The sequence below is a fragment of the Elephantulus edwardii genome, unplaced genomic scaffold (genome assembly GCF_000299155.1).
Source record: "Elephantulus edwardii isolate Elephantulus edwardi_28Jun2011 unplaced genomic scaffold, EleEdw1.0 scaffold00048, whole genome shotgun sequence".
NCBI classification, from domain to species: domain Eukaryota; kingdom Metazoa; phylum Chordata; class Mammalia; order Macroscelidea; family Macroscelididae; genus Elephantulus; species Elephantulus edwardii.
This window is the reverse complement of record NW_006399798.1, coordinates 6,368,997-6,386,894: the sequence shown is the minus strand read 5'-3', so window position 1 is coordinate 6,386,894 and position 17,898 is coordinate 6,368,997. Positions and strand designations below refer to the sequence as shown.

The window sequence follows — 17,898 nt, the reverse complement described above, 5'->3', positions numbered from 1 at the left end:
CACACACACACACACACACACACACACACACACACACACACACACACACACACTATCCCCTGCAGTCTCAGTAATAGTTTCACTTATGTAGTCAAGAAACACCACTCTAGGCACTGTGTAACTATATAGGCTCAAATCACCAACAACAACTCTAAAGATTAGAAGTGAGTGTATGTTAACAGGAGAGATTAGTTGTATAACTAAAATGTCAAACTGCCATTAGTGTGACGTTGCTGAACTGGTTCAAGCTTTGCTGTGGTGAGCGAGGGCAAGCACCAGTGGTGACCCCTCCTGTCTTCACAGAGAACAGATGTGGAATGATCGGCAAGTCCCGAGGAAGGGCTTCCAAAAATGCATTACTGCTAATATACAATAAAACGTACACAGTCTGAAAACGAATTATTATGCAAAGAACTAAGAGTCCCTAAAACCCATAAACCAACCAAGCCCCCCCAAGACATGCTAATTTATAAATCCTTATTTCTAGTGATTTGTTTATTAGAACCTTTGGCATCCCAATTAATGTTCTCAATAATTCTCAAAAGGGTTCAACTCCTTATTTTCTCTGTTCCCTGCTTACTTGCTCTCCTCCACATGTAAATTTACCACCAGGCAAACAACAACAAAAACCATAGATAACCTTTCTGCTGCTCATGCGAGAATCTCAGGCTGGGGTTGGCAGGTTCAGGCTAGAAAAGAATCAAAGATAGCTGAAATGTCTATCAGTTATTCCATTAGAGCGCGTGGCAGGATCCAAGTGGTCAGGGACTGGCTGAAAGCAGAGCTGTGCCCAGGGGGCAGGACAGAGTGGTCAGAGTGCGGCCAACTTGGCAGCACACACTGCGGAGGGAACCGCTGCTGGGAGTCATGTTAAAGATGAGCAGGAACGAACGTTTCCACGGGAAATGTTTTGCTTTTGCAAAGCACTGTTTAGGCTAAACCTAGCTTGTCCCTGGCCTCAGACACCGGCCGCGACTTCCCAACGAGGGCAGGCAGAGGTTCCAGGAGCTGAGGCAGGAAGTACTCACTTGACAGAGAGGGAGAAATCCCCAGGAGCGCTCTCACTCTCTCGGATGAGGAAGGCCCCGTCATGCCGCTGTTTGCTAAGCATTTCTTCAGCCTTTGCTCTGGGGATTTTGCCAAAAAACCACCTAAGGAAGGAAGACAAAGCAGTCAACATCTGCTTCCCTACAAAGCCATGGGGTATCCAGCTTCCAAAACGGGAGTAAGAGAACACTCCCTGCCGGAGGAAGGGCCCTTCTCCGCCCTCCAGTCTCAACATGCCCGCTACACTCTGCTCGGTCAGGTCCTCCCTTCACGGGAGTTTGTGTGAGTCCTCCAGGCAGTGTGACTCATCCAGCTTCACACAGGCCAAACTGTCGCAGAGGAAGACACTCAGAAACGGGCTCCCAGGCTACAGCCTGTGGGCTCCCGACTGACTCGCCCAGAAAACCACCTGGGAAAGCCCCCCCAGCAATCGAGCAGATGCAGGAGCTGCCCAGGAGAGAGTCCCCTCACAGAAGACACTCGGAAGGCTGCAGCTTGGCCACGGGCACAACCAGAGACCGAGGCATCCGCAAACACCTGACCTGGAAGGCAGGGCCACTCCATCTCCAGACCTCTTTCCCACAGGCAGCTTTCAGGAGCCACCGGGAACTTGTGACACTAGGCTTTTCACTTCAAGTTCCAGAAGCCCTGCTCCCAGTGCCAATCTACCTTGGCCAGAAGGAGGAGGCCATCCCTGACGGCCTAGGCAAGGTACCCAGGTCCCAGGAAAAGCATCACTTACTAGAATTGTTATGTACCTTCGAGTTGGAAACGACACACGCAAAACTGACCCTCCAGGGGGTTTTCAGAGGCAACAAAGCGCATGGCAGGAGGCTGCTCATCTTCTTCCCATGGAACAACTGGTGGATTAGAACCGTGTTCCTTTGGGTTGGCAGCTCCACTCTTTACTACTCAATACTCAACACCAGCACTCCCTACAATTAAATAACTGTTTCTCTTCCAAATGCTCTTGAGATTGAACTTGCTAATTTAGAAAAGCAAAAGCCTTACTTCTAGCCAAAAACTGCCTGTTTACTTTAGAATTCTTACATGGTAAGTGGCATGCATTAAGTGTGCCAACTGTAACATCAAAAATAAACAATAACAAATAAAATACACAGTGCATCAAAGCCAGAAGCCTCTCTTAGAAATCTGTTTCACTGATAAGCACTGCACTACCAGATGTTTCTAAAATAACACAAGACACTCAATTTCGAGCAGAAAGATGTGCATTGCAAGGAAAGGCTTTAAGTATTTCTAAATCAAATGAATTATGTCTTTCTTCTTCCTCACTTTGTTTACTTGAGTGCCAGGCTGCTGGCAAAAACTGCTGTCCATGACATCCTGCTGCCCCCCCGAGAAGGCCAGGGGGAGTCCTCAGGGCCTTGCCATCAGGAGAGGAGGCCAGGAGACTGGACAGCTGGCAGCATGGACCATCTCAGCAGCCTGCACGTTACTACCAAGTGCTTTCCAGTTCTTAACGTGCAGCAATGGAGGGGCTGTATGGACATGACTGGGGCAAGCAGTCAGCGTCTTCACTCAGCTCCTCCCATGGTGCACTGGGGTGGGCCCACAGCCCTTGTCTTTGCTCTCAGACAGGTAATCATTTTCCTTTCTTCTTCCCATTTATAAGGAAAAAGCAATATATAAGAAAATAACCACATGATGTGAAAACACAAAATTTCCCTCTAATCCCCCTGGTTCTGCTTCCCCAGCTGCCCTCATGGTACACCCCCCCCCCATCCAGGGCACAGGTTCCCATCCATCCTGTATCCTGAGGTGAAACATGGATTCCATTTTACATTCATTTTAATAAAGAACTGAAGTGGAGCTTAACACAAACTCACTGCTGGAAAGTCAAAGCTGCCTCTCCACTGGGTTTCGGAGGCTGTAAATCACTCGCACGAGGCTGCCCTTCATTCTTCCCTGGGTGAGCTGCTGGTGGATTTGAACTGCTGACAGCCTTGGCGTTTGGACTATGCCATCAAAGCTCCCAGGAGAACAGGTGATACACAGAGAAAGGATTTTTAACTGGGTTTTTCACAAAGCAAACCAAGTCATGCTGTGAGCACTCAGCTCAAGAAAAGGAGAATGTTTGGAGACCACGGTTATACAATCATAAAGGCTTTCACTGGATTGATTAGCTTCCTGTAACAAAGTCATCTGCATGTGACTGTGGCCTAAGAAGCCCTGGAGGCACAGAGGTTAAAGGGCAAAAGGCCGGCAGTTTGAACCCACTCCCTGTACTCCATATGAGAAAACCAAGGCGGTCTACCCAGGAGAAATGTGCAGAAGGCCCATGGGGGCGTTCACTCAGTCCTCCAGGGCTGCTGGTCAGGATGTGTGACGGTGGTAGATCATGTGACTCTGCTGCTGTCAGGGGCCGTCAAGTCCATAATGATTCACAGCGGCCCTCTGAACAGCCAACCTGAACTCTGTCCTACCCTGTCCAATCCTCACCAACCCTGACTCACTGGAGCCAACTGCGGAACTCAATGTACCAATCCATGTCGTTGGGGGTCTTCCTCTCCTTCGCTGACCCTCCACCTGTACAAGCATGACGTCCCTTTCCAAGGAATAGCCTCCCCTAGCTGCATGTCCAAAGCACCAACGACGCTTTGTCATCTTTGCCTTGAAGGAGCAATCTGGATGCACCTTTTCCAAAAGTTATCTGTCTGTTCTTTTGGCAGTCATTGGGGTAGGCAGTACTTTTCTACTAGGGCCAACATTTTTAAAATTCTGAAAAAATACCTGTTTAAACTACAAAGGAGAGATGGTGGATTTTCTAGTTTAACCTATTATTATATTCTGTAGCAATCTCTGGTGGCTTAGTGGTAAGGAGTTGCTCTGCTAATCCAAAGGCATGTGGTTCAAATCCACTAGCAGCTCTGGGCAACTGTGTCCTGTGTGGCTTATAGCCTCTGAAAACCAGGTGGGGGGAGGTTCAGCTATGAGTCATTTCCAGCTCAGCAGCACACACCACAGGCTTCCATCCCTTTACCATCTCAGGCCCAGCAAGCCATGACAAGGACACAGACTCTGTCCTTACGAAACTGTCCTGGAAGAGGCCACAAGGCTGTACCACCACAGCACAACACGGCAGACCTGCCTAAACTCAGGTTCCGAGTTTCTCGTCGCAGAGCTCAGTGCAGATGGACACCTTGTGCCCTGCAGGGAGAATCTGCAAACAACATCTGGGCCCAAGTAGATGCTTCCTCATCAACTGCTATTCCCAAGTTCCTTTTGAGAGGACGGACAAGGGGACAGAAAGGACCTGGAATATGACCACCCAAAGGGTACCAAGGGCAAAAACGGCAGTCTTCCAAGGAGGGTGGCCTTTCCAATCTCTCCCCAACAATCACATCCAAAACGTCTACAATATCCGAAATCATCTAAGAGGAACAAGCATTGAGGGCCACAGGAATTTTATTTAAGATGAAAACCACACCGCTACATCCTGCTGAATACTATCTCAGCTTGAAAAGGAGAGAACTTCAGTTGACTTTGTTCCACTGGTTCTACTGTGCTGCTGTTCGCAGGTGCCTTTGTGGCACTTCCGTCTCACAGACTCCATGCTGACAGAAGAGCTGCTTCGCAGGATGTTTGTTCCAGGCGGCAATCTTTCATGGGAGAAGCCGCAGTGGCAGGCACAGTCACTAAATGCTTGGTTGCTGACTGAAAGGAGTAATTCAAAGTTCGATCTTACCAGCCGCTCCATGGGAGAAACGTGGAGAAGGAGAGGCCTGCTTCTCTAAAGCTTCATGGCCTTGGGGACAAGACGTGGTAGTCCTACTCTGTACTTTAGGGTTGCAATAAGCTGCAACTGACTGCCTGTCCGTGGGTCTCTCTCGAGCAGCTGCCTGGTGGGTGTGAACTCCTGAACTTCCAGCTAGGAGCTGAGCTCCTGCATCCTAGGGCTCCTTCGACTACTGCAGAGCCTGGCAAACTATGGCCTTAATCTGAATTCACACCATTTTTACCTGACCAAGGGAGCTCTGGTGGCCTATCCCAAAGGCGCACCGTTCAAATCCATCAGCCACTCCACAGGAGAAAGATGGGTAATCTCTTCCTGTGTAATTAAAGTGCCTCTGAAAACCTGTCGGAGGGCCAGCAATGAATTGGTTCTGACTCGACGGTACACAACAGCAACAACTATAATTTAAGATGTAGTTTTAAAGTTTAAGGAGTTTGTTTGGTTTATATTTTAAGAGTTTTTGTTTTGTTTTGTTTTTTTTTTTTTAAAATGAACATGACGTGGCAGTGACCCTAAGTGGCCCAGAATGCTTAAAATATTATCTGGGTATTTACAAAAAAAGTTTACCCAACTCCTGGCCAAGGGTTTTATGCTGAGGAAGGACTGAAGGAAATGGACATGGACAAATTATTGGCGGAGAGGGAGAGAGAGCGAGCGTGAGCGTGCATGCGTACTCAGCGATCCAATCAGGCCTGCCTAGCCCAGTGACCAGGCGCCAGTGGTCCTCTTGGAAGAGCACCTTCCCAGATGCTGTAAGATAAAATCCCCATTCCCAGCAGCGCCAGCACAGTGACCTGAGATGACTAGGGACACAAGCCATGCTCACTGTGCTGCAGTGACAGGAATCAGAGATCACCTGCTCCTGTGGTTCTTGGCATCACCTGTGCCTGCATTCCTGCAGCCTGGCTATGGCTGGGTGGGGCAGGATGCCTAATCTTGGATCACAACAGCCTCTACTGAGGAATCAGCTCTTCACTCACAAGGTCCCAGAGTCTCTCCTGCACTTGTCTTGGAAGAGTTAATGTGGTTGGTTTTTTTTATCATCATGAATAATTTTGTCTAGATCTTATTACAAAAATACGAGCCTGAATATTAATTAAAGGAACAACCAAGTTGTCATGTGCTCAAATGACGATGGGATGCAGAAGCCGGGCTCCCGGGGCACTGTGAACAAGCACACACCTGGCTGTTAATGGAAGGTTGAGTTCACATCTATCCAGAGGCGTCTTGGGGAAACAAGGCCTGGTAAAAGGAGTTGGTATCAACACGATGACAACTGGTTGCTGATTATAGCAGCATTAACACAAAATCTCCAGGGAACCAGAAAGTGTTTAAGAGAGGAAGGGTAGGACTTGGGGAGGGGACAAGAATTAGACTCACACATACTTAGGTGAGACAGTACAAACTGTAGACAAAAACTAGGGGAAAAAAAATCCTACAAATCAGACTGGTCTTCACCTTAAAAACCATTTATGGAAATATTTCCTGGGCTACTAGGAGGTGCCTGGTTCCGCTGAAGGTAAAAAGGCTTCCCCTGGCTTTGCGAGGCTTCTCTATGGTGTCATCTAAGTGCAGGCTAACCTGGGGCTTTCCCTCTCCAGCTTCAGGCTTCCTGGCTACTATCTGAAAGAGCTGCAGGTTAGCGCTCGGGAACTTTATTACACAATCATCTGACCACAAAATATAACTTCCCAGCATCTGGCAGTTTTGCCACCATTTAAGAAGTGCTCCCTGAGAGTTTATTTCAAGTGCCTTCTGAAATGCTGAAGAACACAGATGCCACGTTACAGAGTAAGGCAGCCCTGGCCTGGGCCGTGGGATCTGCAATAACCAAAGAACCGAAGACGCACGTCAGAGCGTGACAGGTAGTAAGGAGACTGAGGGTGATTTCCATCGTGGCTGGAGAGGAGTTCAGAACATTTCCTCACAGAATGACAGAAGGGCAGCCAGAATGTTCTCCAACAAGTTCTTCATCTTTTATACTGGGACTTGTTATTGATGGAGACCAATCTTAGGACATACTTGGTAGAGGGTCAGCGAAAGGTAGATCCTTAATGAGATGAAATGACCCAGGGATAAAAACGGGCTCAAGCACAGCAGAGGGGGTGCAGCACTGTGGTGAAGGGTCACCAGAAGATGGGATTAGCTTGATGGGCTTAGACTGCTTTTGGGGTGACAGAGGGTGGGGGGGGGAGTTAGAGGAATATGGCATAGGCTTTTGGTCTGAGGAGGACAGGCCCTTAGTTCCTATGTGTAATTCTGAAATTCACAAAGCTCTGAAAATGGTAAGCTTTCTCATAGATCATTCAGGGGCAAAATGGGCTCTGATGTGAGGTTATTTTGTGTCTAAGGTCCCATTTGACAGTGATCTTGAGACAGCTGGCTGCTGAGATGCCCTTCCTGTGAGCACAGGCTGTCACCAGAACCTGCGAGGTTTGCTGCACATGCGGCAATGGCATCCTTGTCTCTTTCTACAACTAAAACAACTGCGAGACACGGGCAATTCCAAAGACGTCCTGAAAGTCAGACACCTGGGTGACCACCTTTTATTATTTGAAGACTGTGAACAGTATCTCTGATCTAAAATATACATTATGATTAACATACAGAGGGAGCTCTGGTGGCCTAGTGGTAAGAAGCCGCGCTGCAATTCCAAAGGTATGCAGTTCAAATACACCAGCTGCTCCTCAGGAGAAGTTCAGCAATGTTCTCCTGTGCCCTTTTCTGCCTCTGAAAATCCACTGGAGGGTCAGCTATGAGTCAGTTCCAACTTGACAACAAACAACATTAACATGCAAAACCAAATGTGTTGTTTATTCTCTGGGAAGACAGGATTAAAGTAGGACATCCATCCCAATGACCTCAATTTCTTAAAAAAAACCCAACACAACAAATAGGCAGGGATGGACCCCTGGGAGCTACCACTGCTCAACTTACGGGTGAGGTTTCATTTCAATGTAATTCTTGGGAATGAAGCCGTCCTTCCCATTAAGCTCTGCCTTGTACCAGTTCTGATCACATTCTTCATTCAAGACCTGAAAAAGAAAAGGAAAAATGTCTTTTTCACTTTTACGAGGACGGAAACGAAGATAACTAGACTGTGTTTTTTTAAGTTTGTCTGTAAAAGGCGTGATTGGGCCCTGCAGTTACCTGGCTGTAAAATTTCTTGCATCATCAAACCACCACAATGACGATGTTGAACTCTGCAGAGAAAAAGCAACACCTAAACCCTCTACTCCGTCAGAAAATGAGGAAGAGGATGAGGTCAGAGTTTGACGAGAACCAGAAAAGACGAAAGAACTCTGCTTGTGGGCAGAGACCTGAAGGCTGAAGGGCAGCGCTTTCAGGCTTTTCCAGAGACCTCCAAGCCAGTGCCCAAATCCAGAGGTAACCGACTCCTGAAACACACACTGATCCAATCGTGGGTTGCCTAAGCCTTGTCCAGGTCACAAGTCAGCCACTCAGCTGTGCGACACTCCTGTGTAGTGTACACCATGGCCTTGGCTGGGAAGTCACGCTCATGACAGGACACAAGTTCTACTCACCTCGTTACCCTCATTACCCCACAGGCCACATACCCAGCACAATTCAGTCAGAGAACGTGGGGGCCACATGACTGGATCGTTCCATTCTAAAGATGTGAAAACTGGTTTAGATAAGTGGAAGGGTTTACTTCCCAAAGTCTCAAACCTCACAGTGCTAAGAATCACACTAGACTTTCAGATCCTAAATGAGAGTCCTCTCTCCTCACCACCCCACAACAGCTTCCGGTGTTAGTAACAGCTGCAGCCCGGTTAGCACACTGCACTGTGTACAGTCATCTGAAGAGTGTACCGTGTACTGTGCACAGCCGGCCGAGAAGTGGGGAAGGAGGCACACTGTGAAAAGCCTCCAGGGAGTCCAAAAGGCCAAAGGGCAAGGAGGGAGAAAATGGAACAGGGCTCGTACAGTGTCACAAAATCCTACAAGGAGTTTGGGTTAAAAGGCTTCAAGACGATCCCCCAGATCCTGTGGTCACAGCTCAGTGAGGACAGGGCACCTGCAGCACGTGATGCTCGAAGGCTGCCATTTTCAAGTGAGAGGCCCCAGCAGAGAGGGGACTGGACGCTCAGCAAAGAGCAGCCGGCAGGAGCGATGATGCAGGCAGCTCCTTCTGAGCAGAGGCTGCGCCCTGGATGCTGTGCTGGGATGCTTCCGTGATGCTGGGCAACCTCTGGCCTACTGGCTGCAGCTGCTTGTTCAGTGTGTGAGGCAAAACAAGGCAGATTCTGTAAGACTATGAAACATGAATGCTATGGTTTTTATAAATCAGCTCCTGTTATGCCTAGTAGACCCAAATTCCCCCTTAAGAGTCACACTGATAGTTGAGTGATAAAAATTGGTATTTTTCCCTTTATCTAAAATCACTGTTCCAAGGGATGTTTGCAGCAGTTTCTCCTCATTTTGAATGACCTCCAATATGGGCTCTACCTCTAAACACTATAGCTAGCTGTGCTTCTCCACTGCAGTTTCACAAGGGGATGGCCTATCCAGTTTGGACATGTTACCAGGAGAGGCTATTCACCGGAAAGGGAAGGTACAGGGACAGCGAAAGATAAGACGACCCTCAATCACGTGACTGACAGTGACTACAGCAAGGGGCTCAGGTGTGTCAGGGAGGGTAAAGATGGCACAGGACAGAACAGGGTTCAGATCTGCTGTTACAGGGTCACCATGCGCTGTCCTCAATGGCATCTAATGACAACAAAAATCACCGTATGTCACCAATACCAGGATAATACAAAATAATAAACACACCAAATACATTTGTCACTTAAAAAAAAAATTAAAAATACGAACTGTGCTATGGCCAAAAGAGGTGCTCCGCTGTCAGACATTAACAGTGGAGCTTTGGGGAGACAGCACTTGCTCACAGTGCTTGGCCCCGTGAGGGTACTACTCTACAACCACCACCTGCAACATGGTCACCACAGCTTCAGGAAGGAGCCCTTGTCACCAGCATGAAACAGGACGGTCAATGGCATAAGAGGGAAAGTGCCATTTAGAGGCTGCTCAAGTTAGGCTTCTGTTCTATTAAACACGTAGGCTTGAAGGAAAATGTGGCCAAAAAAATGACTTTATAAGTACCGCATTCTTACAGTAATTATTATTCAAATAAAAAAAAAATCCCCCCAACAAGCAAAATCTTGTAAAGGCTTATGTAAAAGAGGCTCAAAAAATAATTCTTAAAAATCTTAAAATTCCAACAAAAATTCTTAAATGATAAGATATATATGAAGCCAAACTTTCTGCTGTGTGTGGTCTCTGACTTGGTGCTGCAGTCGGACCAACACTGTAGAACTGCTCCCCAGGGCCCTGAAGCTTCACGGAAGCAGAGTTCCTCTTTTTCTCCCATGGAGCTGCTGGTGGGTTTGAACCGCTGGCCATTCTGTTAGCTGCTGGGTCCTTAACACGATGCCGTCAAGGCTCCTTGGTGAGGTATATTCCGACTCAAAAGATTTCCAGGAAGACAGGCTGACAAGGAGGTCTAAGACTCAAGGCAGAATAAAATAACCACTCACAATGGGTCAGCTCTGATTTATGACTAAAGAGTAGTCACGCTGTATGTTTTTATTTTTACGGAGATAAAAGTCAATTTCTCATAAATAGTAAAAAAAAAATAATTTCTCCCTAAAAGCATCACCCTTAGAAGAAATTTAGGCCAATTCTCAAATCTGGCACTAATCCAGATTACTTTTACCATTACTTTCTACAGAGAAAGTATTACATGGTCAGAACGCAGATCTCCAAAAGCCAGGGAATCAGAAACGTCTTTTGTCAAGGACTTTTTTTTTTTAAGCACATAAGGGTGGTGGTGGGGGGGTTATCTGAAAATTCTAGTACCCAGACTCTCCTTTATTTATTTATTTTTTTAATTTTTATTATTATTTGTGTACCGTCAAATCGGATCTGACTGGTACAGGAGGAGACTGCCCCTCCTTCTCCAGCAGAGCCTCTGGTGGACCCAGACTCTCCTTTCCCAGACAGCCGATGTGCTCCTGTGGGTGGCCTGCACTCCTCCGCTCTAGGATTTAAAAAGCTGATTCTGCTGGAGAAGATGCAGGACCTCCAGGGTCCTCTAGCCAGCACATCAGCAAATCCAGGTCCAGAGGCTGTGGTGACATAATTTAAAAGATGCTTACAAATGAAATTTTATTCAAGTGTTTTAATCTACAAAACTGCAATGGACACAAATTAGTATCTGTCTAAAGGCAAGTAGAGCAGGAGACCAAAATCCTCATTTCTCCCTTTAGATTGTTGTTGCTGTGAATATCCACAGCAGAACAAACACCAATCCATTTTCAATCCTCCTTTTCAGAGCTGTTCTTCCCTCATTAACATAGACTCAGTGCTTCCAAAGTTCCTGTCTAATTTTAAGAGTTGCTGTTACCAATTTGATCCAGTATAGGAATATCCTGAATAAGAATAATGCTCAAAGCAGAGCTTTTTAATTACGCTAAACTATGATTTGGTTTTAAGATTTCAGGGTTTATTTTTTATTTTAAGTTTAAAGATCATTTCAGGGCAACAGTTTACGGGATACATCTAACCTCCACAGCTCCTGGATGTCTTGATTCCACAAAAAATTGAAATTCTGTTCTCCATCTGCCTTCCTTTTAATCAGGATCATTTGAGAGAGTCTTTGCAAATGTTCAGTTACGGTGGCTGGGCACCATCCAGTTAAAAATATAGTTTAAAAAGTCTGACCAGAGTTCTGGGAAAGAGGAAGTTGTTTCTGTCACCATTTTACCACACCACTGAGAGCCTGTCATTCCCATTACCCCTAGAAGACAGATAAGTACAAGAAGTACATTTAATGATATAAAAAAAAAAATCAACCCAACACACAAGAAATGTTCTGAGCTTCTACCTCAAAGCTGCATCTTCTCTAATCCCTCTAGTTACAATTTTGTAGTCACACAAAACACTTTGGTTTAACGGAAGCTGCTTGATCAAGAGATGAGATTATGAAAGGAGGAAGAGGTAAGTTTCAGTAACGGGCTTTCTGGTGGGGGTGGCAGGAGAGACAGGACTGACAATAACGTGAAAGTTTCAATCAGGAAGAGATTTGTAGATGAAGATCAATGTGAGGCCAACCCAAGAGAATTCAAAATGGCAATCAGTGGCAGGAGACACAACTGGGGCTTTGAGGAGAAGTCCTTGACCTGGTTTTGTTAAGAGTGTGTTATGTTTTGATGCATGAACTTCTTGATGTGTGTGTATGCTTCAATCACAAGTTCAAAACATTTCCGTCAAAAGGGTATGTTAACATCATGGCCAAATTCACACATAAGAAAAGCACATCAAGGTTCCCTAACACAGGTTTAAGCTTTTCACACCAAGAAATACAAAAGGAAGCAGAGAGAAACAGCAAAGCTTATCACTGCTACTTTGAGAAGACAACTCCCAAAAGCAAGAAACTCAGAGCAAGTAAGTTCTACTTTCTACATTATGTGATTCTGATAATGGTTCCCCACAATCTATGACCCCTCTCCAAAGGTTACATTAGATTTTCACGTCAATCAATATCAATTTGGAAACTTTCCTTTTTTGAAGGAGAAGAGGTAAACGTTTTAGGTCCCTCATATCTGAGAGTAGCTGAACCCATGGCAACACAGGATAAAAAAAGAGTTTGAACACAAGAGACTAAATTCCAGTTAAAAAAAAATTAACTGTGTGTCTTTCGGCAAATTACCATTCTTTAAATTTTAGCCTCCTCAACTCCTTTGAGTCAATGATGGAGTAAATGAGAAAACATAAATGTTACTAGTGTATTCTCATTGTATTGCTGTGTACATCTACTCAGAACCAACCCAGAGCTGAACCTCCAACGGGTTGTTGTTGTTGTTAGGTGCCGTTGAGTCGTGTGCCACTCACAGCGACCCTATGTACAAACAGCCCTAAACTCCGCTCTGTCCTGTGCCAATCGCACTATCTCTGACACTCCCATTCTGATTACCCCAGTCACTGAATCAATCCACCTCACAGAAGGCCTTCCCCTCCTGCGCTGTCCCTCCACCCTCCCAAGCATGATGTCCTTCTCCAAGGACTGGTCTCTCCTTACAACATGTCCAAAGTATGTTAGACAGAGCCTCAGAATCCTTGCCTCCAAGGAGCTTCCCGGTTTAACCCTTTCCAGGATGAATCTGTTTGTTTTCCTAGCAGTCCATGGTACTCTCAATACTCTTCTCCAGCACCATGGCTCAAAGGCATCAATTCTCCTTCTATCCTCCCTAGTCATTTTCCAACTCTCTGACTCACAACAAGTGATTGCAAAGACCATGGCCTGTATCAGACACACCTTAGTCTCCAGAGAGACACCATTGCTCTTCAGTACTTTGGAGAGGCCCCTAACAGCAGACTTTCCCACTGTTATATGTTTTTTAATCTCCTGGCTGCTGGTGCCAAGTGTTGACTGTGGAGACAAGCAAACTGAAGCTGTGAACAATCTCAATCTCTTCACCATCCATCCTGAACCTGCCAATTGGTCCAACGGGTTTTTAGAGGCAGTTAATGGCACAGGAGGAGACTCCTTATCCCGAGGAGCATCGGGTGGATTTGAACTGCCTTTGGGATTGCAGAACAGCTTCTTGCTACTATGCCACCAGAGTTTAGTGGACAAACTGAACTCTTAATAGTTACTATGCTTTACATGTTGTTTACAGCAAGGACCGCCGTTTGCCCTTTAATTAGAACCAACTCAAAGCTGACCCTATGGGGGGCGGGGGTTGAGAGGCAGTAAATCACAGGAAGGAGAATGCTCATCTTTCTTCTGTGGAACAGCTGGTGGACTTTAACTGTGTATCTCTGGGTTGGCAGCACAGTTCCTTACTCACTAGCTACCAGAGAGCCTACAAATATTAAGCTAAACTTGGCGATCCCTGGGAAGTGATTTTTATCTAAGTTAAAGTCACTACAACAGGTGTCTTTGATGTACTGCTGCCTGTGGGCACCAGAATTAAACATTTTAACAGAAGCCTGGAATTCTTGTTTTATTCTGAAAACACATGCGTGCAAGGCTTCTGGGACTGCATCAAAAAAAGAACTGAAATGCTGAGTTCAAGGGCTGGAGCAGTTAATCGCCTTCCTTGTCCCTTCCCCGGTAATCCTGGGAGACAAGGAACGGCATTTCATTTGCTATGCAAATTAGAGAGAAGAGTATCTGGAAATAACAGATAAGTATTTTGTTTATAGATTGCTACATTTTGAAATATGGAGATATCTTATTGCCTGAACATGTTCTGTAAAGAACAAAAAAAGAAATCATGGGTAAAGAAACAAGCTGTATAGTTAGTTATGAAGCCTCTCAATATATACTATTAACATTAAGATTTCTTCATTGAAAAATGACTCAAAGTCATGTTAATCTGTGAAGCAAGTATCTTAAAGTCCTTTGTATAGGACTTTAGTGCTGGCATGAAAGATTATAGCAACGGTATTGTTAATATTTAACATAAAAGAAACCCCAAACCACCATTTACAGCTGGTCCCTTGTATCACAGAAATTCAAAGTCAAGTTAGTTTCTCTCAGATCTTAAAAAAAATCGTTATGCTAATCTAATCCCCAAAATAAAAATCAATCAATTCACTCACCCATGCTAACGTACTGCAAACACTGACAGACTGCTACGAATTAAAGACAAACAATTCTAGTGATACATACAGCACATCATGGCAAGTTCTTGGGAAAGGAAAATATATAAAGATGCTTTGGTGGTGCTCTGGGTAAAGTATGTGACTGCTAATCAGAATGGTTTGTGGTTTGAGGCCAGTGGTCACTCCCTGGGAGAAAGATCTAGGAGTCTTCTCAAGAAGACAAAAGTGCTCACCACTGGACTGACAGGTGACATCATGATAGATGGAGAAAGGACTTAACCTCTCAACTTTATTTTACTCGGATCCACAATCAATACTCCTGATAAAAGCAATCAGGAGATCAAGAGAGAAGTACTGCACTAAGGCTGCAGTCAGGGACCTCTCTAAATTGTGAGGGGCTGTGCTGTTGGTTTGAGCTCTAAGGTGAGCCTGTTTTAGACCACTGTCTGTAAAAATGGAGACTTGGAAATCCCGTGCACTTCTGCCCTGTCCTGTGGGGCTGCGACAAGTGGGAATATTCCCGGCAGTGAGTTCGGCTTCCCCAGGACCTGGGCTAGGCTAACAGTACTGTCAGTGGCCTTCAGGTATTTGTGACATTTTTTATTAGAAACCATTAGAAAGCTCTTAAGACTTTTTCGACTCCTGTAGTACAGCTCCCCGAGCAGGTCCAAAGCTACACTGATTCATCACTCACACATACGTAACAGCTTTACCATTACCACCTCCGTGTGCTCGGGGGTTTTCTGTTCAACATAAAAACCGTCTTGGCTCTGAATTTGCTACGCTGTGTGCCAAATCATGAAAAACACCCACATGGCAGATAAGCAGTTCTGAATTTTAACGATGAGATAATCAGCTTAACAGCAGGCACCTCAATAGTGAAGGTTCCTGGTCTCACAGAGACCTTCAATTGCTTAGCTCAGACACAGCAAGATGGGCTCCTCTCACTGCACCAGGCCAGTCTCCTTCGGGGGGACGACACCTGGCTACATTCAGGCCAGGAAGATGCAAGACGTACCTTTACCTCAGCTGGCACATACTTGGTCCTCAAAGAAAGTCAAAGAGGAGGAATAATAGCATTGAGAAAAAGAATTCCAAATGTTTAAGAGATTTATCAAGTTGTATGTGACCATCAAATTGTGCTGCCTTATTAAATGGTTTAAAACAATCTGTTAATTCTTTTAAGAGTATCCAATAAAGTGACAGCACACAAGGGCACCTCATGGTGAGGAACCTCCTTCAGGAAATGTACAGCACCAGCCACGAAACACCATCTTCTGTTTCTTTAAAAATGGGTGTGTCCAGTAGCCTCATTTCTCTGGAGATCCGATAGTCGGAAATCCCTTTCAAAAAAGGGTTCTACTGATCAAACCAAGGGAGATCCAAATAATCAAGTCTGTCTTCTATCACTAGTGGTAACGGTTTGGTTTCTCCTCCTGCGTGATTTACTACTTGAAAACCCACTGGGAGGCTCAGCTATGGGTTGGTTCCGACCTGATGACACATAACAGCAACACTGGGTAAAGATGGCAGTAAGGGACAAGAAAAAGGGAACTAGGGAGGGTTAAAAAACAACCCCCAAATCCCTCCCGTTGCTTAAAAAAATCACTTTGATATTGTCCTTTAAAGGTTGTATTCCAAAGGGAGCTCTTGGTGGCCTAGTGGCAAGAAACTGCACTGCAATCCCAGAGGCACAAAGTTCAAATCCACCAGATGCTCTGCTGGAGAAGGAGGGGCAATCTCCTCCTGTACCAGTCAGACCTGATTTGACGGTACACACACAAAATATAATAAAATAAAAATAAAATAAAAGTTGTATTCCAGTGTAATAGGCCTTCTTTCTTAACTGTCACCCCAGCTAGAGTTCTCGGATCTGTGAGCAGCCGTAGCTGGTCAGGTATGGTGGGTCCTGGGTGGTCAAGAGACCCAGGCACGCCAATGGACACGCATCCTGCCTTAAGCCTCTATTTGCTGGATCTCAATCCATTTAGTGATCCTGAATTGGTTTAAATACCACTGTTCTGCTATCCCCTCCCCACCCCCCAGTGCTATCCAGCATTTATTATGGTCCAGAGTTGAATGCCTCTGCATAGTTGATAAAGCATACGTCCACATTATTCTTATATTGTTTCTTTTCAGTCAAGACCCAATTGATGTCAGCAATGGTTCCATGGCCTCTTCTAAATCCAGCTTGGAATGCGGGTAAAATCCAACTCAGTGGCCACAGGTCTAGGATGGCGTTCTCAAGAGGTGCAGCAGACTTGGGGACTCCCATTGTTTTGCTATTAAAAAACATTTCAGTCCACCTTTTCTTCAGTTTGCTACTTCCAGCTTCCTCAACCTGGCCAGCACCTAATTATCTGTCCCCAAACACACACTTACCACCGTATGTCAACCTTCAGTCAAGCTGGTCAACTTGTCAACCTTTTAATGTCAGCCTCCTGGCGCTTCTCTCATTTGGATGGTTCTCATCCGCAGGCATCTGCATCTCTCAAGGTTCTCTTCAGATCTTACAGCCAGCCTGGCTGGCCCCCTTCCTCTCTGCTTCACTTCCGCAGTACTTAACGGAGCGGCATAACTCCTTGGGGAGTCTTACCTGCCATTACTGTGTACTGGTGCGCCTTGGGTTCCCTGTGCTGCCAAACCACAAGCCCCCTAAAGGACTCATCTGTGTTCCCCATAGTGTTTAGAATAACAAGCATGAGGTTTTGAGGAAATGACGTATGTGTGGGGTCTTGATTATGTGGACAGGATAACAGAGTTGGCGGGGTCTGAGGGCAGTTCCAAGAACATCACACAATTAAACTGCCCGTCAGTCTAAAAGTAGACTGTCCACGGTACTTTACATGTCAAAGAGAAATTAATTTGCTTCCCTAAGGAAGGAAAGGCAAAATAAAGGAAGAAAAAGGATTAGGCAATGATGTCAGTTTAGAGACTAAGTTGCACCTGACGCAGGCCATGGTCTTTGCAATTACTTGCTATACATCAGAGAGCTGGACAATGACTAAGGATGACAGAAGAAGAACTGATGCTTTTCAGGAGAAGAGTACTGAACATACCACAGACCACCAAGAAAACAAAGGTCTGTTCTGGAGATGGCAAAACCAAGTTACTCTCTGGAGGCAAGGATTTTGAGACTCCTACTCACATACTTTGGGCATGTCACCAGCAGGGATCATTCCTTGGAGAAGGGTATCATGCTGGAAAGGGCAGGTGGTGAGTGCAGAAGAGGAGGACCACAGAAGAGATGGATTGGCACAGTAACTGATGTAATGGGGTCAGGTGTGTCAGAGATGGGGAAGCTGGCTCAGGACAGGGCAAGGTTCAGAGCCACTGTTCAGAGGGTCATTACGAGTTGGAGTTGACTTGCTGGCACGTAACAGCTTCTTGTAATTTAAGGACCAAAGTAAAAAGATTCTCATGTTATTAATCAGAACTGGCTTTGACAAGCACTGTGGCAA

At 45.7% G+C, this 17,898-nt stretch overlaps 1 protein-coding gene across 2 annotated transcripts in view; it reads right to left on the bottom strand.

Annotated features, from left to right (window-relative positions):
* Positions 1 to 17,898, bottom strand: part of GRB2 (growth factor receptor-bound protein 2) — a 64,861-nt gene that overhangs the window by 3,123 nt on the left and 43,840 nt on the right. The window contains exons 2-3 of one of the 2 annotated variants that reach the window (XM_006886210.1): positions 7,739 to 7,836; positions 1,029 to 1,151 (exon numbers count right to left, since the gene is read on the bottom strand). In XM_006886210.1, coding sequence (XP_006886272.1) covers positions 1,029 to 1,151; positions 7,739 to 7,836 — 221 coding nt within the window. The remainder of the gene's footprint in view (positions 1 to 1,028; positions 1,152 to 7,738; positions 7,837 to 17,898) is intronic. The other variant, XM_006886211.1, reaches the window with a different exon arrangement.